The 23,478-nt window shown below is 36.6% G+C and overlaps 1 protein-coding gene across 2 annotated transcripts in view; it reads right to left on the reverse strand.

Moving 5' to 3' along the window:
* The window catches only part of Dsx (transcription factor doublesex), a 62,794-nt gene that overhangs the window by 8,120 nt on the left and 31,196 nt on the right, over positions 1 to 23,478 (reverse strand). For both annotated transcript variants that reach the window (XM_077413957.1, XM_077413956.1), the window contains one exon: positions 7,725 to 8,289. In XM_077413957.1, coding sequence (XP_077270083.1) covers positions 7,727 to 8,289 — 563 coding nt within the window. In that variant the 3' untranslated portion in view covers positions 7,725 to 7,726. The remainder of the gene's footprint in view (positions 1 to 7,724; positions 8,290 to 23,478) is intronic.

The raw sequence follows: 23,478 nt of genomic DNA on the forward strand, positions 1-23,478 counted from the left end.
TAAAAATGATCAGGCAAAACATCGTCCGGCACTAAAACCTGGTCGCCTCGTAAAACACGTCCCCGCAGACATACGTCCCGAAAGAGTAGCGGCGATAAAGACCCAGTTCACATCTCAGAGGATCGACTTTGAAAGGATCTTTCGTTAGGTGCCATGAACTTTTTCTCAGAACTGTTTTAATCGGCTCCTTTGTTTGTCGATGTTGCAATCGTGTCTGAGATTCGCCAATAAAACTTAATCATGATCCGACTTGAAGAAAAATGCACGAGAGACCGAGAGACGAGCGGTATGCGAAGGTGGTTTCGGCGAAAATGCGATATTTCGCGGTCTATTATTGCGGAATTACGACTGGTTTCGAGGAACTTGCAAAACTTTAAACTGTCGAATCAAGTATCAAGTAACGGAAGTGTTTACGAACTACAATAAGAAAAATTATTTCGAAGACAAGACATATCCGATAGATAAACGGGAGGGAATGCGATAAGAGAAACTGAGAGTTCATTGATACGCGCGCGATGGTTATAGTCGCCCATCAATGTTACACTTATTTAACCGGTTGACGACGCTCGGAATATTATTTCCACTCGTAAAGCGATCCCTGTAACGATCGACAGTTACTTTGATGCCGTTTCAGGGGCGAGACCGGGCGTTACGCTCGTTTCTGGTCGTGTTGCAATACGCATTCTTTCCGTCTCGCTTTAGAGCTTGTGGATTTGTGCCGGTACGCGATTCGTCGTCACGTTTTCACGAGGCTTTAACCGTCCGCGTCTGAGTGAGTCTTTTTTTACGAGCGACTGGTTCGTCAGAGTGCCAACCACTTTGTTAAGTACACGTATCTGTAACGGTGCGTTACGACGAGCGCGGGATCTACTCGTGTTAAGTGGATGCGCGAGCTTTCAAGGAACATTCGACGACCGATTAAGAATGGCACGAGAGAGCTAATAGCTACTTCGAACGACGTGAATTTACCGTGTCACGTACAGTCTACATGCCCGTCGTATTTGCATTTTCTTTATACAGTTCTTCAGACACAGCGATCGCTGCGCATTATAAATTTGACATTTTGCACTCATTTTAATTTGCCAGCGCATTTACCGACTCATTATATGTATTATTTCCTTGGAAAACTATAATATCGTGCCATTTATTATGCACCGTCGTCATTTCTCGACAAGAAAAAATTCCTAACAGACAGTGTATCGCAGTAATTACACTACTCTAGGACGTTATAAAGTTTTATATGTAAATTATATAAATAAAGTTATATATCCGATTCTGTTAAAAACTGAAGTATGCGTGTGAAATATAATTTCTCTACGTTATTAACAATAGTAATGACAATAATCATTACAATATCGATAAAATAATAATAATAAAGATAGTATTGAAAGAAAAGGGGAAGGAAGAAGAGAACCGATGATTCGGAGGCATCAGTTCACAGTTTATGTTTATATTCTTTCTAAAGACCCTTTCCTCTTGATTGACCATGTGGTTCCTCATAAAAATGTGATTTATAGCTATACCGCCTCACAACATCCTGAGTTGTGTAATTTATTTATGTCCCGATAATTCGCAAATTCGCGTTATTTCTATTTAGCGTTATTTCTATTTCCCCGGCTAATTCGTCAAACTGATTGAAAACTTATCGATCGGCAGATTAAGCTTTTCTTTTAAGATACAATTTCGCGAAGAGAAGCCAGTCTGCGCATGTATGTTCGGGAAGAAAAGCTTTCATCGATGAAGGTTCTCTTCCGGTAGACGATCTATAGGCAGATCTCAAGACGAACAGTGACTTTGCTCGAAAAGTCGTAAACGTGGTCTAAGGAGAAGACATCTAGGCACATAACTAAAATGGAAACGGTCGCGGCGGGTTGCGGACGAGGTGGGTGGAGGTTTATCGTCTGCTAGTAAGTGCTTCGCGGATTCTCACACTTCTACCCGCGCGCTACCAACCCTTGACGAGGGTTTAGGTGGGCAGGAGGGAGAGAGAGACCGTAAAATCACTGTGGAAGCTTGAAATAATACATATTCACTCTACGTTAGCCTCAACTCGTCTCATTCCGAGTATTAACAAATAAATGACTGTGTTTTTTTTTGCACTTTTATTGAGTTTTATTTTTAATAGTTTTTAAACCGCTTTATTCATTCTTCCAATATTAATTACATTCGCCTTGATGAACTTTTGCAAGTGAAATGACCTCCATTACGTTCGTATACATGGTATTTATATGTACTATAATTAATTCGTCATTCGACACAAAAAAGATATGCATTCTACGCATAATGGGGTGTGCTAATTTATCAATTTACACCGTTATCACGCGATGCATGAAGATCGAATCGCGTCAATCGTTTCAAAATGAAGACATCATCATGTCTACGAAAGAGATTCTTTGAGAGATAACTTTGCTAGAGGAATGACTCGTTTGCGAACACACGGACTACCCTATCCGTTGCGCGAAGAATTTGTTTATCGGAGCGCGATCGCAGATCGGTAAGAGGCGCGGCCACCTTCATTAACGAGACGCGTATCCCGGGTGGACCCCGGTGGCTTCGCTCGCCAGAGTTAGGCGGGCAAGTACGTCGTATTTCATAGAAGCCTGGTTGTATTTTCGCGCGTATGACTTTAACTGTCGATGCGGACTTCGCTTGTATTTCTTCTCAAGTTTTACTGGCGCTAGGTCGACCGCTCCGAGCCGTAAACGTCAGTCTCCGCTAAAGCCCCGCATGCCTCTGGTTGCCTGGGTTCCTTCCTCAACCTTCCCGCTTAGCCGTCGCCTTCTTCTTCTTTTCATTTTCTCCGGCTCCCTTCGTCCTGCCTTTGCCTTCGAGCGGCCGAGGTCTTCGGCGAGCACCATGTGAACTTGTCTTACGATTCCTTAGCCTTTGGCGCGATCGCTGAAGGACGTCACTCTTGACAAGTACACCGACGAGAAAGCTTATACAAGAAAAACCTACACGAGAAGGTAACGCCCGCTCCCTTCGTATACTTCAAGAAATAAGGTTTCGTCGCGGATTACACGACGCGAATTATGTCAGTCACATTTTGTTTTCTGTCTTTCTGCGTCGCGCTGAACTCGTTATATCGATTCCGTCTCGGACAGTTCACTTGTGAACAACAACGGCATATCGAAATTGACTGATTTCTTCCCTCGATAAGAAGAAATGTTTCGCAGTAAAAGCGTGTAACCGGTCATCAGCGACAACCGATACAAATTGTACAGAAGGCGTCCTAAGGCTCGTCTTACTCGCGTTCGTCGACCACTGCAGAAGTTCTCCAAATAGGTGAGAATTCCCGTTTTCGCAAAAGTTCTATAAGACGGACGACACGATGGGCGAGGTTTTAGAGTCGACCGGAAGATGTTGGTACACGTATCGTCTCGGGGCTTCATTAAGGATGCAATATGGTAGGCTTTTTGCCGAGCAAGTAAAGGGAACGGAGCGTGCGCGAGCGCGCAGTCGGTCGCTTTTAAAAAAGTTACGACGAAGTTTATGGAGGTTTAATTGTAGCCCGCGACTGTGGTTAGAAAGTAGTAAAACTCCTTTTGCCAGCGATGCCGAGTCTGTTACACTACTTAACGCTCCCCAGTTCTTGGTTACATACGAGAAGGACGATTATGAGGAAGAGAAGCGGTGTTCGCGGCGGCTCACGCACTTTGGCGCTACTAATTATTGCTTTGTCTCAGAAATTACGGCTCCGTCCTCTGCACAAAATAAGGCCGACAGTCGTTTCATCAAGGTCAAAGATGTCGTCTCGCAACAATTTCACTAATTCGATCGTTGGTTAATCGATAATTTTGATGGCGGTGTCAGTACAGACGCATCATTAATGAAAGTACTGTGCACGCCAATGTGTAATAGCAATTATGTCACTTATAATAACTGACATGCATTGCAGCAGGTGCGATATCGAAGCCACAATATATGATAGGTTGCAGTCAACAAAAGTATAATTTCGTTAATTTCGCAAAAATATTCTTGCCGTTTAGAGAAACTGTAATACTTATAAAAAAAGTCGCATTGTTCAATAAAAGTAATCATAAATTTATTTATTTATTTATGGGATATATATATATATCCCATATATATATATATATCCCATATATATATATATATATATATATATATATATATATATATATCAATAACAGGTCACTCTCGGTATAACAAATCTTGACTATGCGGGATTTTATTATTGAGCTTGTATAGAAATTTGGTAATACGTAAAAATAATAACAAACGAAGAAGAAAATATTCACTGTACAAAATCCTGTTATAAGGATTACAGTACTCTTTTACAACGCCTTATATACATGCGATGTTCCACCGTAAAAGAGTATATAGCGCACGTAACGTTTACTTGCTTACCATTTATACTTACTCTGCATTATATTGTATTTTATATATAATACCTCGGCGGACCGTGTGTTATATCCGTATTAAGTGAAAATTATCACGCAAGCTTATTTAGTGCGCATATTCTTAACCTTTGGAATCGCGAATAGCGTAATATATGCTCCAAAATTATAGCTCACGGTGGATGCTTATATTCGCGGCGACATGCCTTGCAGACCATGACATGGCGTCGTTTCCTCTTAACGCGTTTCCAGCAGATTCTCTGTCTTCGCGGCCATAAAAGTTCCGCTCGCGCAGATTTAAATAATGAGTGGTAGATTTACGCTTTTCGTAAAATTTATCGTGTAAAAATTAATGTTACCATCTTATTAACAACGGGCATCAGGACAAAAATTGCGAGTTTTCCACAGATTTCCGCCAAATCGTTTTAACAGAGGGTAAGAGAAAAGTTAAAGAAATACCTGAAAGAAGAAGCGTATCTGAAAGAATTGTATGAGATATTTTGATGAATATATAATTTCAGTAAAAATTATAAGAAAATAAAGAAAGTAAAAAACTAATGAGAACAACGTAATTACATAAGAATCATTAGTAACACGCGACACGATCAATCAAGCTCAAATTCGCGGTCAACCATAAAAATAACACTGCGATTTTACTTCGCAATTATGATTAACAATTTACCGAAAATAGATCCGCGAGTTTTAGTTAGATCATCGACATTCCGCGAGGCATGAGACTATACTTCGACTTCACTCTAACGTCTCTGTCACATAAACTCTGGTAGTTTACTGCGCCTAGAGCAAAATAAGCGGAAGACTGGGGTGCGCTTTATTCACGACTTTGCGGCAATGGGGAACGTAGGAGAAAGGGTTTTAAGGAGAACAAGAAGGCAACGACGACGATGATGAGGTAGGAGGAGAAGCACCGTAAAAGAAGAAAAAGAAAAAAGAATATCCCACCGAGCTGTAAAGCGAGCCGCGTTTACGACCGTCGTTAAGACCACTCTGAGCGACCTGTCTTCTGATTACATTGATGCTGCTTACTGCAAAGCGGGACTAATTCTTCTGACGATTCGCCGAACGCTCACTGTAACTATTAGAAGCGATCACGAATCCTTACTTTCTCACACATGCGACATTAAATCGGCGACGATCGATTTTTTTGTGCCGACGAGCCGAGAAAGGAGTATTAACGTATGTAATTGCTCTAATGAGTTTGTTGCACGCAAGGGTTGCCGAGAATACTTCGCCGAATCGATTCACGATACAATATAGAAAAAAACACCAAGAGAAATTATACGGTGCATCGGATGCGTATACCGCGTGATTGTTTTCTCAGATGTAAAAGAGGGGATATTGAAACGCGACGTCATACCTGCACAAATGGCGATAACAATCAACGGAAATATCATCCGAGGCGTTTCGCGCTCTTTCACCACCGTCACTCATGCTGAAAAAGGGAAAACATATATGCGTATATTTTTATATGTATATACATTTTTTATACATATACATATATATAATGTACATATACATAAAAATATACATATATATACGTGATATAAAAATGGAAGCGGAATAATTCAAACTTATACTTATAAATAAATATTATATATTACATATATATATATATATATATATATATATATATATATATATATATACGTTTTTTGAAATGTACAGTCCTGGAATATAACGCATATATATGTAATCAGATTCAAAAAACTGTCCCGAAAATTGCCGTAGGACATCAATTTTTTCCAGGACAGTCCTGGAAACTGCCAAATGTCCCGGAATATACCGATATCAAAAATAAAAGTCCCGGAACATACTTCCGGACCTATATATATTACAGGCGTGTAAACTAAGAATCAAGTGCACGGTTGCCCACCGGATTCCATCGTTCGGAGATCGACTCAACGGAGAACGAGCGTCCGACGGGAAGACCGACTCTCATTTCAACAACCCTAATCACGGGCTGCAAGCAATCAATATCCGAGATAGCCGACAATCCTCGCCGACGTTTTAATTACCGCTTCCATTTTCATATCGCGAATATCGCCGCGCGCCGTTTAGCGAGTTGTTGCATTTTTAGGTCCTTTTACGACCATCATTGCGCCGCAACGTTGATGCCCCAACGACGGATCGCATGCACTTGATAATTCTAGATTACCTCCCTCCAACGGTGTATATACTCTAGCGTATCAACTGCTAGATAATTCATATGATAAGAGCAACTGGTTTATTGCGCCGCGCAAGTTTTTTCCAGAATTTCAGACGCGTATATATACTTGTACGTCAGCGATATTCATCAAGAATACTATGAATTTTTATCAATCGCTATCATACAATAAATTGAGACGTTCGCATACGTGAACAATACGGTGAAACTACACTTCGATGAACTGCCCGTCATGACGTCATGACAATGAAGATGCTGCGGTTTGCGAAAACATACCACAAATGTATAACCATATATTATTACAAAGCTACAACTCTATTTCTTCTCGATTTAGACATATGGCAAGCGAGAATACATTATACAGTATCCTAAGATATTAATAATATTATCATAATTTTGAACGACAATATTTTATGACTACCTTTTTAACTTTTTTTATGGGAGCCGCTATTATCTCGCTTCCTTGTATTTTCATGTCATAGCGTGCGTTCTTTCGTGACCATATCAACACGCCACTTCCGTTGGCCAACTCTTTGTAAATGTTAAAAAAAAAAACGTCCCGTTTGTGTGTAACACACATATCTTACTTCAAAAAGCCTCTTTCTTTAATTAAATTTATTCTTTCTTCCCTTTGCATCATTACATACACATGTTCTGTGGATGTATTAAACAGTGCTGACGTGGGAAAATCATGTATGAAATTTATTGACTCCTTTTTATTTTTAAATCTATTCAATCAAACAATCACTGTGGTTTATAAATAACATGAGGTTGATCTTTCAATAAATTTTGCAGAAAAGTAATAAAAAATTTAAAATTTGTATAATAATATTTTCCACAATTTAATTCAGAAAATACGGTGACAAAACTATTAATTTATATTTATAATTTTATATATTAAAATATAATTAAAAAAAAAAGCAGTACTTAACTCTCGTATATATGGAACCTAGTAATTTCAATTTGAAATTCACTTTTTTCTGGACAAATTTTGTGATTAATTGTATCGTTTTATAAATATACGCACACGCATATGCATTAATTTGAAGTTTATTTAAATATGCAAACCACGAACCGCTAGAATCTCTGAAATGTCAGTAATTAATCAAGATTTGCCACAATCTCCTTGGGACGCCAGCAAATATATGAGAGCAAATTAAATGTAAATACCGTAGACAGCTTACCTTTAAGGCAACTCGTGTAATCCCTGATAGCTGACCGGCATCGCGGGTTCGAGTCCTGCTTTTTCACGTATAGCAAAAGCTGTTTTCTCCAAATCGCTCAATGAGGGCGATAACCGTGGGGACTTGCGGGATCTTTTTGTGGAGGTCTCGTCCTCCAGCAGATCTTCCGACGGCCGTTTGTAAGTCCTGACGGAAGATGAGCTCTCCATTTGTAGTCTGCAGTAGGGCGTCGAGGCCTCGTCGTAGCTGTACGTCTTCATCATTGTCCTCTTCGAGCAAGTAAAAGGATCGGTAGAAGAATCGGTAGATTCAATAGAAGGTTCAGTAGAAGATTCAATAAGCGGTTCAGTAGGAGGTTTAAATGAGTTGTTAGGAAACGGAGACGCTAATGTTGGTGGGGGAAAAGTAAAGGGAGGCAAAATTGGTAAATTTGGGAATGGATACTGTGAGAATTTTATGTCAACAGGTTGTCCCTCGTCTGGAGATCCGATCTTCGCCATGACCGGTGGTGGCGAGAAATAACAGTATGTCTCCGGGTGGTATATCATTGGACATCCATGAATGACTGGAAAAGAAAAAAAAGAAACTTTATTTACCGCTGCTATTGCTTGAATTGCTTCTATTGGAAAACTTTCATATTTGACACACACAATTGACTCTAATTTAATTTCAAAATAAAATATTTTTTACTTATTTTTACGTTATGATCATATGTATATTTTCGATTTTTATATATCGTTGTTATTTAATTATTTATTTATTCATTCATTCATTATGTTTTATTTTTGACTTATGTTAATAATGACTTATTTCATCCCCGGGTATTTATTTCTTTATTTTCCGTGACACTAGCTTTTTTTACATTGAAAAAAGTGTCCGGCAACTTTCACCAGAAAAAACCATTCAAGTACCTTTGTCCGATCGATACAATATTCAAAAAATAATCATCTCAAGATATTGTGGCAATAATGAGATTTTGGAATCCAATTATACAATACTCATCAAATGTACACTTGATAGAATTTATTTCCCCTAAAATGATCGATTTGTCAAAACATATTTCTCACAACGCGCCTCCCCAGTTACCAAGAGCGCAAAACGACCTATCACATTGACATGGCTTTGCTAGACAGTGCCTTTTGTGCTTTCATTGCTTAATTAGTGGAATATAATTTTAATTGTTACCACTTTCGCTGGAAATAATGAATACCACTCACTGTCGAGCTCTCTTCCTTTTTTTTCGAGCTTCTTTCATGGCATAGAGTTAAGCGACCTAAATTAGTTGCCCCTCTGATTGCTGGGATACGCCTCTAGCACCCACTGAACTGGATCGATTTATAGCCATGGAGATGGTATCATGTACAACATTTTATCCTAAAAGTTTTCGCTTCACATATTTGGAAAGGCGCGAATTTGAAAGGTAATTCATATATTTTTATCGAGAGAGATACTGCAATTAATACTAAATAAGTTATCTCAAGACTAACATAACGACGTTTAATATTTTGAAATCATCTTAATACAAAAAGAAAGACCTAAAGAGAAAAAGGTACAAAGATTAACATTTATCGCTCGAAAAGAAAAATCGTCAATCTACAGTACGATACGTTTTTATTCTTTAATTTAAGACATAAATTTTGTATGACTTAGACGCAAATTACACGTCAAGTTACATAATTGTGGCAAGATCTTGTCCAGCGTGCATATACTGATTACGAGGGCACTTGGAAATTACCCTGGTGAATTATGTGCGAGATTGCAGAATTTATTATACGCTGAAGATTATGCGACAATTTCAATTCGCGAACAGTACTCTCACTTAGAGCCAATAATTGCCGGTTCAACATGTTACGAGCGACGTTGCTTGATTGCGGGGATGTACCCTCGCCGATCCTTGATGCGGGCCGATTTATAACGCATCTATCACATTTGTCGTAATTTTAGAGGCTGCATCTGCATACTTATTTCAACTTACGTTCAGCTCTTCTCCAAGAAAGGTTTGATGCACGAATTTTATGACACATCAATAATTCCCTCTATTATTACTGCGCTTGCAACAAATAATCGCAGTTAAGATTTACACCATCGTAAACCTCGAACTAACAAATCACTTTGCAAAATTTCAATTGCGTACCTCGTTTGTTAACACATCCGATATAAATATAATAGCGACATGTGCTTGCGAAATTTGTCATCATTTTTGTATGAATCCGTATATGCAACTTTCACATTTGTATAAAAAAGATACAACGAACAGTACCTATTTAATATTTCCGGAATCAAAAATGAAATAAGACAATGAAACATAAGGCCCCGGCGATCTTTGTTTTCTTTTTCGTGTTTGATAAAAAGGAAGAATATTAAAATGTATGCAATGTGTATACCAATACAGATAGATGTAAACTTTTTATTCTGTCCAGTTCAGATTTAGATCTATCGATGATTATATAGACGGTCACGCCTCGAGCAACAATTTTCATAGCGGTAACGTCTTCGTGTTTTGCACCGAATGCACGTCCGAAACATTATCGGCCACTCTAATATTTATGCCGCGTACCCCGGGCAAGCGGTGCGGTTATCAACAAACTGCGACTTGCATTCGCGCAGAAAGCGTATTCTCAAGATTTATTATGGGTCTCCGTTCTCTATGTACCTTCACTCCCGTCAAGGAGGACTGCGTCGCGTCGGCCGTAAGAGAGAAACTTTCCAAGCACACGTCCGCGCAGTTATCGTCCGTGAAGTTATCAACACGCGTACAAGAATGATAACTCGATATCAGATGATATACATTATAAAAGGTACATTTATTATGGAGACAGAGAATAAAAGACGCTGGACGCTAAAGTTAACAGTAAAAAAAAAATGTCTATTAAGAAGCAATGTGAATTTGACTGTGTTTGCTCTCTCACACTGCGAAGTACAAACATTCTTTCTGCTAAACTACGATCACAAACACTGAGTGGTAAATATTTTTGCGATAAAGATATAGATAAGAGAGACATAGAATGATCTATATAATATTAAGTTATTAGCAGAGAAGCTTAAAATTTCCATGAATAAGCTGGCAAATACGTGTGGAATAGAATTTTATTCGATACGCTCAATCAAGTATATAGTTATATAAAATTGCATTCGTAATAGATTTAATTACGAGAGTTTTCTCGCGCGCGGAAATAATTGTTCAACACATTATCAATTAAAGATATTAACGCGTTGTTTGGTATTACATGGGAGTTGTGAGATCGGAGAAGACGCAAGCAAGTTGGTGACCTTTCGGACACAACCGCTACTCGATATAGGAATGATTTATTCCAGATGCAATCTGGAAGATGAATCCAAGCAGCATAGAGAGTACTCGTAAGCCAGCCGTAAAAATATCGCTTGCCTCGTAAATTACATCCAACAACCATAGCCTTGCGTATACGCTCGTTTCACCCGATCCTTTCGCCACGAAAGGTGTCCGCAATCGCGCGATTTTTTAACGCCACATTCTCACATGTAAACACCGATACGTGAACAACGAAATCGCGTTTGAGAAATGGTCTTACGCAGTTTATAACACCACTTTCTACAGAAGTATCAGAAAAAAGAATTCGTAAAACTCTATCAATTGTTAAATTTAAACTTGCTATGTAATGATGGAAGTAAAAGGATAATTCGAAGAAGGGATATATAAGCAGAAAACAACACGTTAAACACTACGTATAAGGAAATAACTTCAACGTCGCGATAGATATTACCAGGTAACAGAGTATTATCGGATCAAACGTGCTCAGAAATAGGATTCGCAGCTGCGTGTTCGCTGGCTTACTTAATCGCCATAACTTCCGGTCGCCTTAGAATTTCGTGACGTCACCTACGTCCGTCGCGGGATGAAGTGTGTGATGCCAAATATAAAGCTCGGAAAACTCATGGGAACGCAATTTGCTTTTAATTTTTTACTGCTTATCGGCATTGTTGAATATTAAGATTGGGGCTTCGCTTTGTGCACAAAAATGTAGATCAACGGATAGCTGTTCAAATAAAAGTGTTATGCTTAAATCCAATAGTAAGTACAACGTGAGAATAGTCGTGTAAAATGTGTGTAACATAAAATAAAATTTAGAATTATTACTTAAATATCTTAAAATAATATTTTTATTTTCTCCTTTCATTTTTTTCGTATCCTCAATTTAGAGCAAACAAATTGATTGAAATTTTTCACGATTGACTTTTGCAAGCGCAGATGAACGATTTCTGTAAGTCGACCGTTTATCTGCCGTTACAACGTAATATCTTCCAGTAGTATGTCATTTTAAAGGTCTTTCTTTTTTATTCTTTAGTTTGATCTCTGCAATTTAGCCGCGACAAACTATGCATATATCAGCAAACAGCTTACGGAGCACATGCATTCTTCCCGCATTGAGATTACCGGTTTTCCCGATGGCGATGTTATTATCCTTCCAGAAGCCATCCGTTGCACACAGCAAGCTTACGCATATCCGCACAACTACACGCGTAATTTGTTAAAATGCTATTATTAATGAAAAGAATAAACCGTCTAAATATAGGTACTAAAATAAACATATAACCCTCGCGAGTTGTACCGTTCCGGCCGCTAGTTTAATTCATATTAATTGCTATCTAGAGCAGCCAGGATTAATTAGTAACAAATTATAGATCCTGAAGGGAAATGCGCAAATATTCCCACATACATATTTCAAAATAGCTTATAATTTTAAATTAAAATAGTTTTTAACATGTGGGGAATGATTTTCATATTATTTAATAAACAAAAAATTAAAATAATAAATTCTAAATATAAAAAAATCTGTTACATTAAAAAAAATATTAAAAAAAAAATCAAGATAACACATTTATTGGCACAAAAATAATAATCGTATAGATACATTTAAAAATAAATTCTTAATTTTCTTCAATACAATAGGCCGGAATGATATTGCGCACGTACTTAACGTTACGTGCAAAATAATTTCTAGATCGAAGAAGAGCGTTGTACATAAAAAAGCGTCAAGGTGCTACGGATCGAGTGAAGTAGCAGGGAGAGGTAAAACAAGAAGGAATCAGCATCCTGAACGGCACACACAACCCCCTTATGCGCGTTGAGAGTGAACGGCCATGCGTGATGCAAAAGTTGTAATATTATTTGAAAGTCTTTCAAAGTTGAGGCGATTCGAACGGCCGGTTTTACGACGGAGCACTGACGTCGCACAATGCCGGCCCTAGTGGTTTTACATATCGTAAAGTGCGTGCACGCGCGAGCTAAGGAGCGCATATAAATCGGCTTGCCTGCTGTTATGTCTCCCGCGTGCAAAGGGTCGTTTACCATTTTATGCTCTCGGGTCTTTTAAGTCCAAGTCCCCCCCTCGCTTCTTTTTTCTTCTTGACCACCCGAGTTTTGATTTCAAATTTCTTTTTTAAAGAAACATTGTAGAGTAAAAGTCGCTAAGTCACACAATTAAAAGGCATATTGTTGTGAGAACTGATAAAGATGCAAAATCATGATCCTTGCAATAACAAACTCCTGGACTGAATCGTATCACTTAAAAATTATTTGTATTTCTTGCAGTAAACTAGATTTCAGTAAAGAAAGAAATCAATTCCAAATTCATCTATATATGATAAAAACATTATCCAAAAATGTATATTACGTGCAAGCTCGTAGTTTTTCTTAAGATAAAAAAAAGCGGGAAATTTGTATCATAATTATGTAAGAAAAATAGATCAATGTTGATTATACAAGAAGATATTAATAATGTATTTCAAATCATCTGATCTCGTCTTGCATTTTAATATATATTTTTCCATAAATTATAAGCAAAAATGTCACATTTTTCATTACCGCAGTTTTTTTATGAGAAATAAATTACGTCTCACGTTATGCGATTGTTAATTTGAATAAATTGACCACGAAGCGCGCATTGTTATCAAAAGTCTAGAGCTCGTATTGGAATTTAAAAACCAATTAAATTCAAAACAGCAGGAATGCAAGTATGTGCGTATATATGTGCGTGTGTGTGTGTGCGTCTGTGTGTGTGTGTGCATTTAATAAGAGTGTATATAGCTTATTTTCACGCCAAGAAAAACTTAATTGCATTAATTGCAATAGAAATCATATGAGAGAGAGAAAGAGAGAGAGAGAGAGAGTCCGCGCTTGATATCAATAAATTATTTATCGCGATGTATATGATAATGCACATATAATGTGCGCAAATTACGCATATTAAGCGTATGCTTGTTGTAAAGTAAGCGTTATTTATCTTCGCAGAAAGACGATACTCGTACGATGCATCAAAGCTCGACTCTGAGTTTGTGCAGAACGTAACTTCGACGAGCATGAGATCATTATTTAATTCGCATTACTCGATGAACTCGTGAGATTCACGTTGCGTGCACGTGCGTATTATGCGCAGCATAACGAACATCCTTACTATCACTATACAAGCATTAATATAATGTATATATCATATAATTCATCAATAAATACGTATACATATATTATAAATGCACACATATAAATTTTAAATGCATGTAAATTAAATAGGAATAAGTTATAAGTTTGAAACTTAATTACAAAGAAACGTTATGCTAAACTGAAAAATCACAACGACATTACGTCAGACTTTTACAAACGAAAAAGAAACGGGACGGAGATAAACTTTGTATTTGTGGAGAGATACAATTGAAAGGAAACGCGCAATGGCCTTGCGTATATAAATACGTTGCAGCTTCGAGAGTACTGTCTAAAAAAAGCTTCAACGTCGCACATAGTATCGTCCTTGCACTTTGTGCATGCGTATATGCGTGAACGCGCGATCTTTTTCCGCTCTGTGACATTAAAGCTGGATCCAGCTTGAAATCACGATGGATAATTTTCGCGCACGGCACGCGTAATTACTCAATTAAAATGGAAGATTTTCAATTTTAATTGAAAACGAACTAAACGACGAGAGAATTCGCGTGCATTACATATTGCGGGAAGATTATGATAACTTTGGCGACGCAAAATGAAACTGGTTTCCAAAGTATTTTAAATGTAGAAAACAATGAAAACCCCAAAAATCGCTATGGATTGTTTATTTTCGTGATTTTTACAAAAGAAGCAATATAATAAGAGGTTAATTATCCAGCTTATACTCGTAACAATGTTTTATCTTCAATGTTTATTATTTACATATTGAGACATATACTATGATCTTTTCGCTTGCAAAGTTACTTCTTAAAAATAAGATGGTTCCATATGGGTTTCCAACTTTCCACGCGTGGTCCACCCCATCTCACCCTCTGCTTGTTGCTTACAGGATGAAACGAGGTCTATCATTGTACGGTTGTGGACCGCGCTTCACGTGAAAAGTCAAAAACCCATAAGGAACTGTACAATAATAGACCTCCTTTCGCCCTGCAAGCACCGGGCAGTGTGGGTAAACCTCGCTTTACGTGGAAAGATGGAAACCTATGTGAAACCAGTGGAACCATTTTATAGTTAAGAATGTAAGCAGTTAAAAATGTAAGCAGACATAGCATATTCGCGCTTGGCGTGTAAAATAGCGTCAAGAAAGAAAAATATAAGCCTAGGCAAAATGTAATATCCTTCTTAAATGTACATGGTGTCAGAAAATTACGTTCTATCAACTAAACTTATTTTGTTAATAACTTTTTAATAAACTATAAACTTTAATAAATGAGCGCGGGCTAAAACCTTTTGAGGGTTATTCAGGGTCATAAACTTGATAATAAATACTGATTAAATCGCATCCCAAAAATTATCGTAATCTTGACTATATTGCAAAACTATCTTTCAAACATTTCGTTGGATATGATCGAATAACCTCGTGTAATTCGTACATATACGCGCACTAATACATCCATCGCGTCGACGGACGAACGGTCGCTTGCATTCTAGATAAGATAAGCGTGGCGCGCTCTTATACAAGCCGCTCAAACGTTACGCACATTATTATAGTCACTAATGTCAAGGAAAACCGCAGACTTCTATATAATACATATACTAAACTGCGAATTCTCGCTTGTGTGATGTAACCCAACTTTTATGTACCAAACTTGTACATAAGTTAAAGTAAATGCGCTAAATAAGATCACAAGTAGTTACAAGACAATAAGAGCTTACACGTTCTCATTTATCTACACATGCGGCCATATACCTATTCATATGAATTTGTACTCTTATTTGGCGCGTGCGTGCATAAGACTAATATATGTAAGAAGTACGCGGTCTAGTATATTATATAAAAATCTATGAGAAAAACCGAGACACGCCTCACATATCTATATATCACTCCCACTGCACGCGCACGTGCGCTAGTGTGAGTGCACGTGTCATATCATCTCCTCTTCCTTCTCGTTGCAAGTACAACACGGACCGATACCTCATTCTTTTCCCCAACGTTTCTCCCTTCCTCCTTCTCTCTCTCTCTCTCTCTCTCTCTCTCTCTTGCTCTTCCGCTCTCTCTCTCTCTCTCTCTCTCTCTCTCTCGCCTGTCTTTCTCTGCGTCCAGCTTGCTGTTATGCAAGCTCACGGCGTGCATTGCCAATTTACTCGACCGGATTGCCCGCAGTCGGCGCTCAGCCTCATCCTCTCGTCTCATGCTCCCCTTCCCGTACATTGCAACTCCCGCCGTGTCGTTCTGTAATAAAAAAAGGCAGTACTTCCTCCTCGTGCTAGAACCGTGTCTAAGTTACACATATTAACTCGTCGGTGCAGAGACTGCAATCGCGATCTTTCCTCTTGTTTTGCTTCCGTTCGACTTCTCACGTTCGTTTCGTCCCGCTCCCTCCCATATCCCGAACACAAGTCCTCTGTCTTTCTTCTTTTTGCCTGCCGGCTTCTCTTCCTCTCAGAGGTCTCTCTTTTTTTTTCTTTACCACCATTCCTCCGTGCCTCCTTGGAGCCCCACGCCTGGATCTCTTTGCCGATTCGCGTGGCCTCTTTCTTTCTCATATACGCCACAAAATCTCACTTGCACGCAAAGATCTGTAATTCAGGGCCGTACGAATCCAACCGCCACTCACGTCACATCAGCATACCGACTGTACCGACATAGAAATCAACAGATTCCTTTTGTTACGTGCCTACCGCGCGCTTATTTCATTGCATGCCGATCCGCGAAGATTTCACAAATGCGTACATACGTTACCGTACGATTTGCATCCGTAATCGTCCTGCCTGCACGTTTCGTAAACCGGTAGTGATCAACGTAGGCATATTAATGCATCTACTGGAGACTGCCACACTGGGATGACAAGCCGTAATAAGAAACAGTGCAAAAGTAACAAGCGTTATATCTGCACCTTAATAATTGTTGAATCAACCTTTAAATCAACAACCACACAAATTTAGTCCGTTTACACGAGCTTTTCCTTCCTCTGATTTGCTTTATTTCTCGAACTTTTTGTTCAAGGATATGCGATCATCACAGCTTGCGCTATCGCGCTATCGAGATATCGAAAAAATTATTGAAACGGCTGCCGTGTTATTTGCAGACTTCAAGATAAAATGAAAAGTTGCATTAACGGTATACGTGTAATCGGCGGCGATAGTATCGATTTTGATCCAGTTAGAAACACGGCGCGAGGAAGAAGTAATATTGGTTTCTGATCGTGTTTTTATTAAGAATGCATACACGCGTTCATCTTTTTAGGATCGATTATGCCAAGGTGGACCCATCATAGGTAGTCTCGGAACATTGGAAATTGCAAGGAAGCAGCTTGATGTTTATGCAAGTTGCATGCGGTTAATCCATTAATTTTTTTTCGGAAATCGTAATCTTAATGTAAAATTTTGACTTGCATACCAATAACATGATGGAGACTTATTTAAGACCTTTGCCGTATTTCTTAGTAAATAACAAATATGACTATTGTTGGTCGGTAAATCTCATTTAGTTCTTGAAGTTGCATTTAGTTGAAGTTGTATTTTGATTGTACGTAAAAATCGATCGTCTGAATATCGTACATAGCAACGGAATGATCTTCCCTATACGGCGGATTCCGGTGAGCTCACCACGCGGTCGATAGAGTTAATCCAATAATTCAGATAAGTCCTTAATAATATATATGTAAGTACTATGTGTTTATTACAAATATTTATTGTGTTGCTCAATACTGATTTAATGTATGAGTTATGAGATATTAACATTTACACGTAGAGTCATATCTGTTACATTGTTCTCTGTAAGACTGATATATCGATTGAATGATTAAACTGTTAAATTTAAATAGTACTCGTAATATCGATCAAGCTAACGGGAATTTATTCCTATATATGATATAATACATATAATATGCCTTCTCTCTTTCTTTTTTTCTTTCTCTCTCGTTCGCTACTATAATAGTTGTATATTCACATTTCACCTGTCTGTCTAGGAAATTGTATTGGTCTGTTTTGCTTTCGCTTATTTTGCTTGGATTTTGTATCCCCCTTCCTTCTCCTGAAACCTTTTGCTCTATTTCGCATATATGAAAGTAACAAACACGAACTTGTTTAATTTTTCATACAAGATTGAGATATACAACCGGATAGATAACAAGTTATATCCGCAACCGTCTCCGAAACATTTCTTGTAAAAGTACGAGATAATGTTTTTCGACATTTTCACATTACTGATATTCCATGAGAGAAAACTTGATTTTCAGTATACAGCACTTATAAGTACCGTATATACTGTACTGTATCTTTATCAATAAATATTTCAGGTAGGATCAATATGCAGGTATATATTAATAAAACTTCTTTTCTGATTCAAAATTAGCGTTAATCCAATATCGGTTGGCTAGTTCCATTCCTTGAATTTCGGACTGAATTCTAAACCCCAAGAACATTGATGATTGTCATTCAGCGCTGCAATTTTCATCAATGTAACTATCTATCTTCTTTGTCATATCACATAAGATCACGCGTAAAATCAGCCGTTTATAACAGTATGCAAAAACTGGAAATGCAGCTCATGTCAAGTGAGTCATTATAAACGATACCGAAGGAGATACGAGAATACAGTCGGCCGAGTAAGTCACGTACTGCCGTCTGTCTAATTTCGTCCATGACCGGCGTCCCGCTTGTTGCTAGACAGACTAAGAAAGCGAAGACACATCGCGGATGTAACAAATCGCGAATAAGAATCTGAGAAAACTTAGAAACGCGCAGCTGTTCGGAAGAAATTAGCTGAGATGCATTAAATCATTAATGAAAATTCGCCGATGCGCTTTGCTAAGCCTTTGTCGTCCTGAAGTTCTTTCCAAAGCCGTTAAGGGTTACTACTAAAAAGTTAGGGGTTTCTCTAGATTAATTCTCTTTCTCTCTATAATTTTGTAGTTATACATTTTCTATCGATTACAAATTTTTTGACAAATTTAATATCTTTTACAAAAAATTTTCTTACCAAAAACATATCTCTTTTTATAAATTTTTATATATATAATTCTCAGTATTTATTATTTAATATAATATATCTCATCATATATTATAATTATTAAATTAGCTTTTTAATTTCTGTTTAATTTACCAACGATAAACATTTTGTTCTCACGAAAACGATTTTATCTCAGCAAAAGTATGTAAAAAATAATAATAAGATGTAAATAAATTTAATTAAGTTATATTTAATTTATTAAGAATTAGCAAATAGATGGGATTAATGTAAAGTAATGACAGCAACATAAATACACTTAATTCAATGGCATAATTAAATAAATCAATTTTGCTAACATTTTTTAAACAAATATTTATAAATACAGCAGTAATAAGTATAACTGTTCTAATTAATTGCGACGTGATCATATCACGAGGAACTTTGTTATTGCAGTATTGTGTATTCACACACTCGTGTATTCACTCTTTCGATATCAATTATGTTTGCGTAAACAAAGTTATGTCCTGCAACAACTTTATCCGTACGAAAAAAAGATATTTATTTTTGTTCCATATACTTTATCTAATTCCATAATTTCCAATACCTATTAAAAGCACACTGCAACTATAAAATATAACAATATAAACAATATAAACAATATATACACCGTAACAATATAAAGAAAGAATGTTACTAATTTAACTTTCCAAGTGCGAATTATAATAGCCACTAAATATACTCAAGTTTAAAAGTCAAAATGCAAATTAATGTTAACAATACGTATATATTATGGATATATTATCATACTGTGTTATTTACCGAAGAGACAAATAACAGTAACAAAAATTAATAAAAAACACTGCAATGGTATATATTATATGAATAACGCACAGTTACTCAGTGTGTCGAAAAGTTCGATTATCAAGTTATAAATAGTTCAACCATTATAGTTAATTACAAAATGCTGGCACATATAATTTTAAATAAGAACAAACATTAACTTTTAAATAGCTACTCTGTTGTCGGTGCAATTTCCATCTTAATAAAAATGATAAATGATAAACTCGATGATAAATAAACTATAAAACATTTTTAAATGACGTACAGACGTATATAGACACGTAAATGACAATCACCTATAAAAAGTGACACGTATAATTGATTAATTTTCAAATGCACCTTTTGTGCAGCTAGAATAATGGATCGCAAAACTTAAAATAATTGATCCAATCTGATAGTCATCTATAATTAATCAAGGAATCTCACTTTATCATTAAAATTACAATAATTTCAAATAATTTAATTTGGTTACCAAAACATTTCCAATTTGTGCATTTGTAATTTGTAAATTTATATATGTACAATTTAATATTACATTATTTTCTGAAATAAAGTATAGCTTTCGACAAGTAGACAGCAATTGAAAAATGTAAAATACTTGTCAGACTTGTGAGCGTAACGTCATTATGTGTTTAAATTGTTTCCGTGCAATTGCAATGTAAAGAGTAATTATTACTATTTGATGCGAGTGTCGTTTTACTATCCGACAGCTAATGGTCAAGGTCTTCGTTCGCGAACGCATTCAACGCGGTAACCTTGCACTCGCGAACTATACTGATTGTGAGAAGAAAACTCACGTTCAATAGAAATGTTATGCGCGACTTGAAGATACTGCAGACATGTTTCGCAGATATATGCATTAATTGAATTTACTGAGAGAGGAAACAAGAGATGTTTTATCAAGAAAGTAAAAAAAAAGATCTTAATCGCAGCTAGCGATTAAAAAAAAAAAACATCATTCATATTGATTGGCCGGTAATATATACGGGTATATATCGATCATAGGTCACTATGATAGCCAGCATGACAATGAGTATACGTTTGTACAAATTTCGTGCACACAAGTTAGCAATAAATACAATACAAATAATCAAACAGAATGTCTGATATTCATTATTAAATAAAAAATCACACATTTATCATGTATATGAGCTACACTTATATATAATATTATGAAAAACATATTTTAGTTAGAATATATAAAATCAAATTGCAGGTAACAGATAAAACAACATGCGTATTGGATCGAACTGTATCACTAAACTAAATAAATAATCTGATTATAATAATTATAAAACTGTATTTTATAACGTAACTAATTATATTGGTAATATTGTTACTCATTTGTACTCACAGACAATGCGTTTATGATAGAAATTTATTAACGCAGGCAATAACGATTACTTGAACTTGGAACAAGCAATCTCACGTGACTGTGCACATTCCAGGAAGATATTATAGACACCAATTAGAGTACCGTCAGACATTAATCGCGCACGATATATCTTTGATAGATCGAACGTATCGTCGAAATAAAAATAGGGATCGTCCTTGTTCGTGCAATAAAAGGCCGTCAAGATTGAAACGATGTATATTAAACGTAATATATTAATTTTTTCCATTATAAAAAAATTGTATTAAAAAAAAATTGCAAGCACCAGAGCTTGTAATATTATCATTTAATTTTTCTTTGTCACAGATTAAAAAAAATGTTAGATTTTGTTTAATATACGATATACGCGATGATCAATCGACGTTAACACACTGTGCACTGTAAAGAATACTTTTTCATGAATATATACTATAACTATAAACATAGTACTTCGCGTACATTGCTTCGTTTCTTTTGTGCTGCTTATACTGCTCCCGACGTGCAATTTTATAGATAATATCGGTGAATCAGTCGCGAGAAAAAACGACAGTGAACCGTGAAAATCTAATTACTCAAGTTAATAGCCTGATATTGCCGCCATTGCTCGGCAGTGTATTATTCCGCGTGACACGGCATTTTCTGCCGGTGCATGCTCGTTCTTCTTCTCGCGTGTGCAAAAAAGCGTGCACAATTTACTCGGGAAACGAAACTCATCGGCTATCAAACGGTCGCATCGATGCAAGTGATTTTGAGATATGATGGAATATTATCAATATGTCAGCTTTTTCGCCTAAGTCAATAGCAATAATCGTCATGTTCATCTAGAAACGCGATTCTTCTACGCTTTATTAACGCTTTATATACGCTCAGCATACGGTATTTGTGTATCCGTGTGTCGTATATTATATAGACATGTGAGATACGAGTAGTGCCGTATTTGTGCAAAGCCGAGTGTTTCTCGTGTATTACATAGTCATATAAAATACATCAATCTTTATTTACTTCAGCTTATCGTCAAGAAGTCATGGAGTATACATAGGAGTTGACAGAAAGAGAGGAAAAGCTCCATTTTTTCTCAATATTAATTCTAGATGCAGAATCTTTTGCTTGTGATATCAATTCGGCAATTTAACCATGAATTAGCAGAGCCTATTGTAAAATTATATTAATTAATGATGTTTGTAAAATATGTCGAAGCTAACAATCTTTATTATCTAAATCGTCTTATCTTTATGATCAGTTTCAGTATATAAGCAGCTTCAGTAACATATCCATTTCGTTTATTCGTATCGCATTTTATGCTCATAGAAGATCGAATTACATAATTCGAGCCTGGTGGTAAAATGTAGATTATTACGTTTAGCGATACATTTTATTCCTTTGCAATTCCATAGTCCGCTTTAATGCCACATGTGCTTTCTCGAAAGCCGACGTAAATTTCATATTCAAAGATTATTCGGTTCGTTATAAGGCGTTTAACGGAAGTTAGTATCAAACTGGTAGTAAAAACTGATAATTTTAAATGCACGCATATTCTCCAGGCAAATACTGGATCTGAATGAGGTCGTACCACACCACATTGCTCTTTCATTGCACCTGCTTGCCATTTACGAAAAGTGCCTTTCTAATTTTTCATCCTACCGAGCAAGATAATGTAAGTATGTACATACATATACTTCTGGTGTAACGTTCACCGCAATCTCGTTCGCTATGGCATGTTTCTTAGTCCAATCGACGATACTTTATTTTTAAACGATATTCAACTCGTCAATTTAATATTCTTATTATTATTAGCGTGATCAAATGCATTTGTTATCAACGCATACCCAATTTTACATCATATTATTGCAATTATGAGTCCTTGTTTGTCGATGTTGATCTTTGTAACTTGATTGTTAAAATTGTTTAATTAATATAATGCTTATGAATTAGATAATAATGAATTGCATTGCAAAATTATATATATGAATGGTACATAACTGTACTATAAAAATATATACAAGTATACATTCGAAATTTGCAAAATTATTCAATGTTTGATATAAAATTTCAATAACCATTCATTCGAACATTTATTTAGGTTAAAAACATAGAAGCTTTTCTATTTCATTCCGGACAATTACGTATCTACCATATGCGTTGATATGTGAGATATACACATGCGTATACTTAGCGA

Source organism: Temnothorax americanus, unplaced genomic scaffold, assembly GCF_048541705.1.
Source record: "Temnothorax americanus isolate GAGA-0224 unplaced genomic scaffold, ASM4854170v1 Scaffold34, whole genome shotgun sequence".
NCBI lineage: Eukaryota > Metazoa > Arthropoda > Insecta > Hymenoptera > Formicidae > Temnothorax > Temnothorax americanus.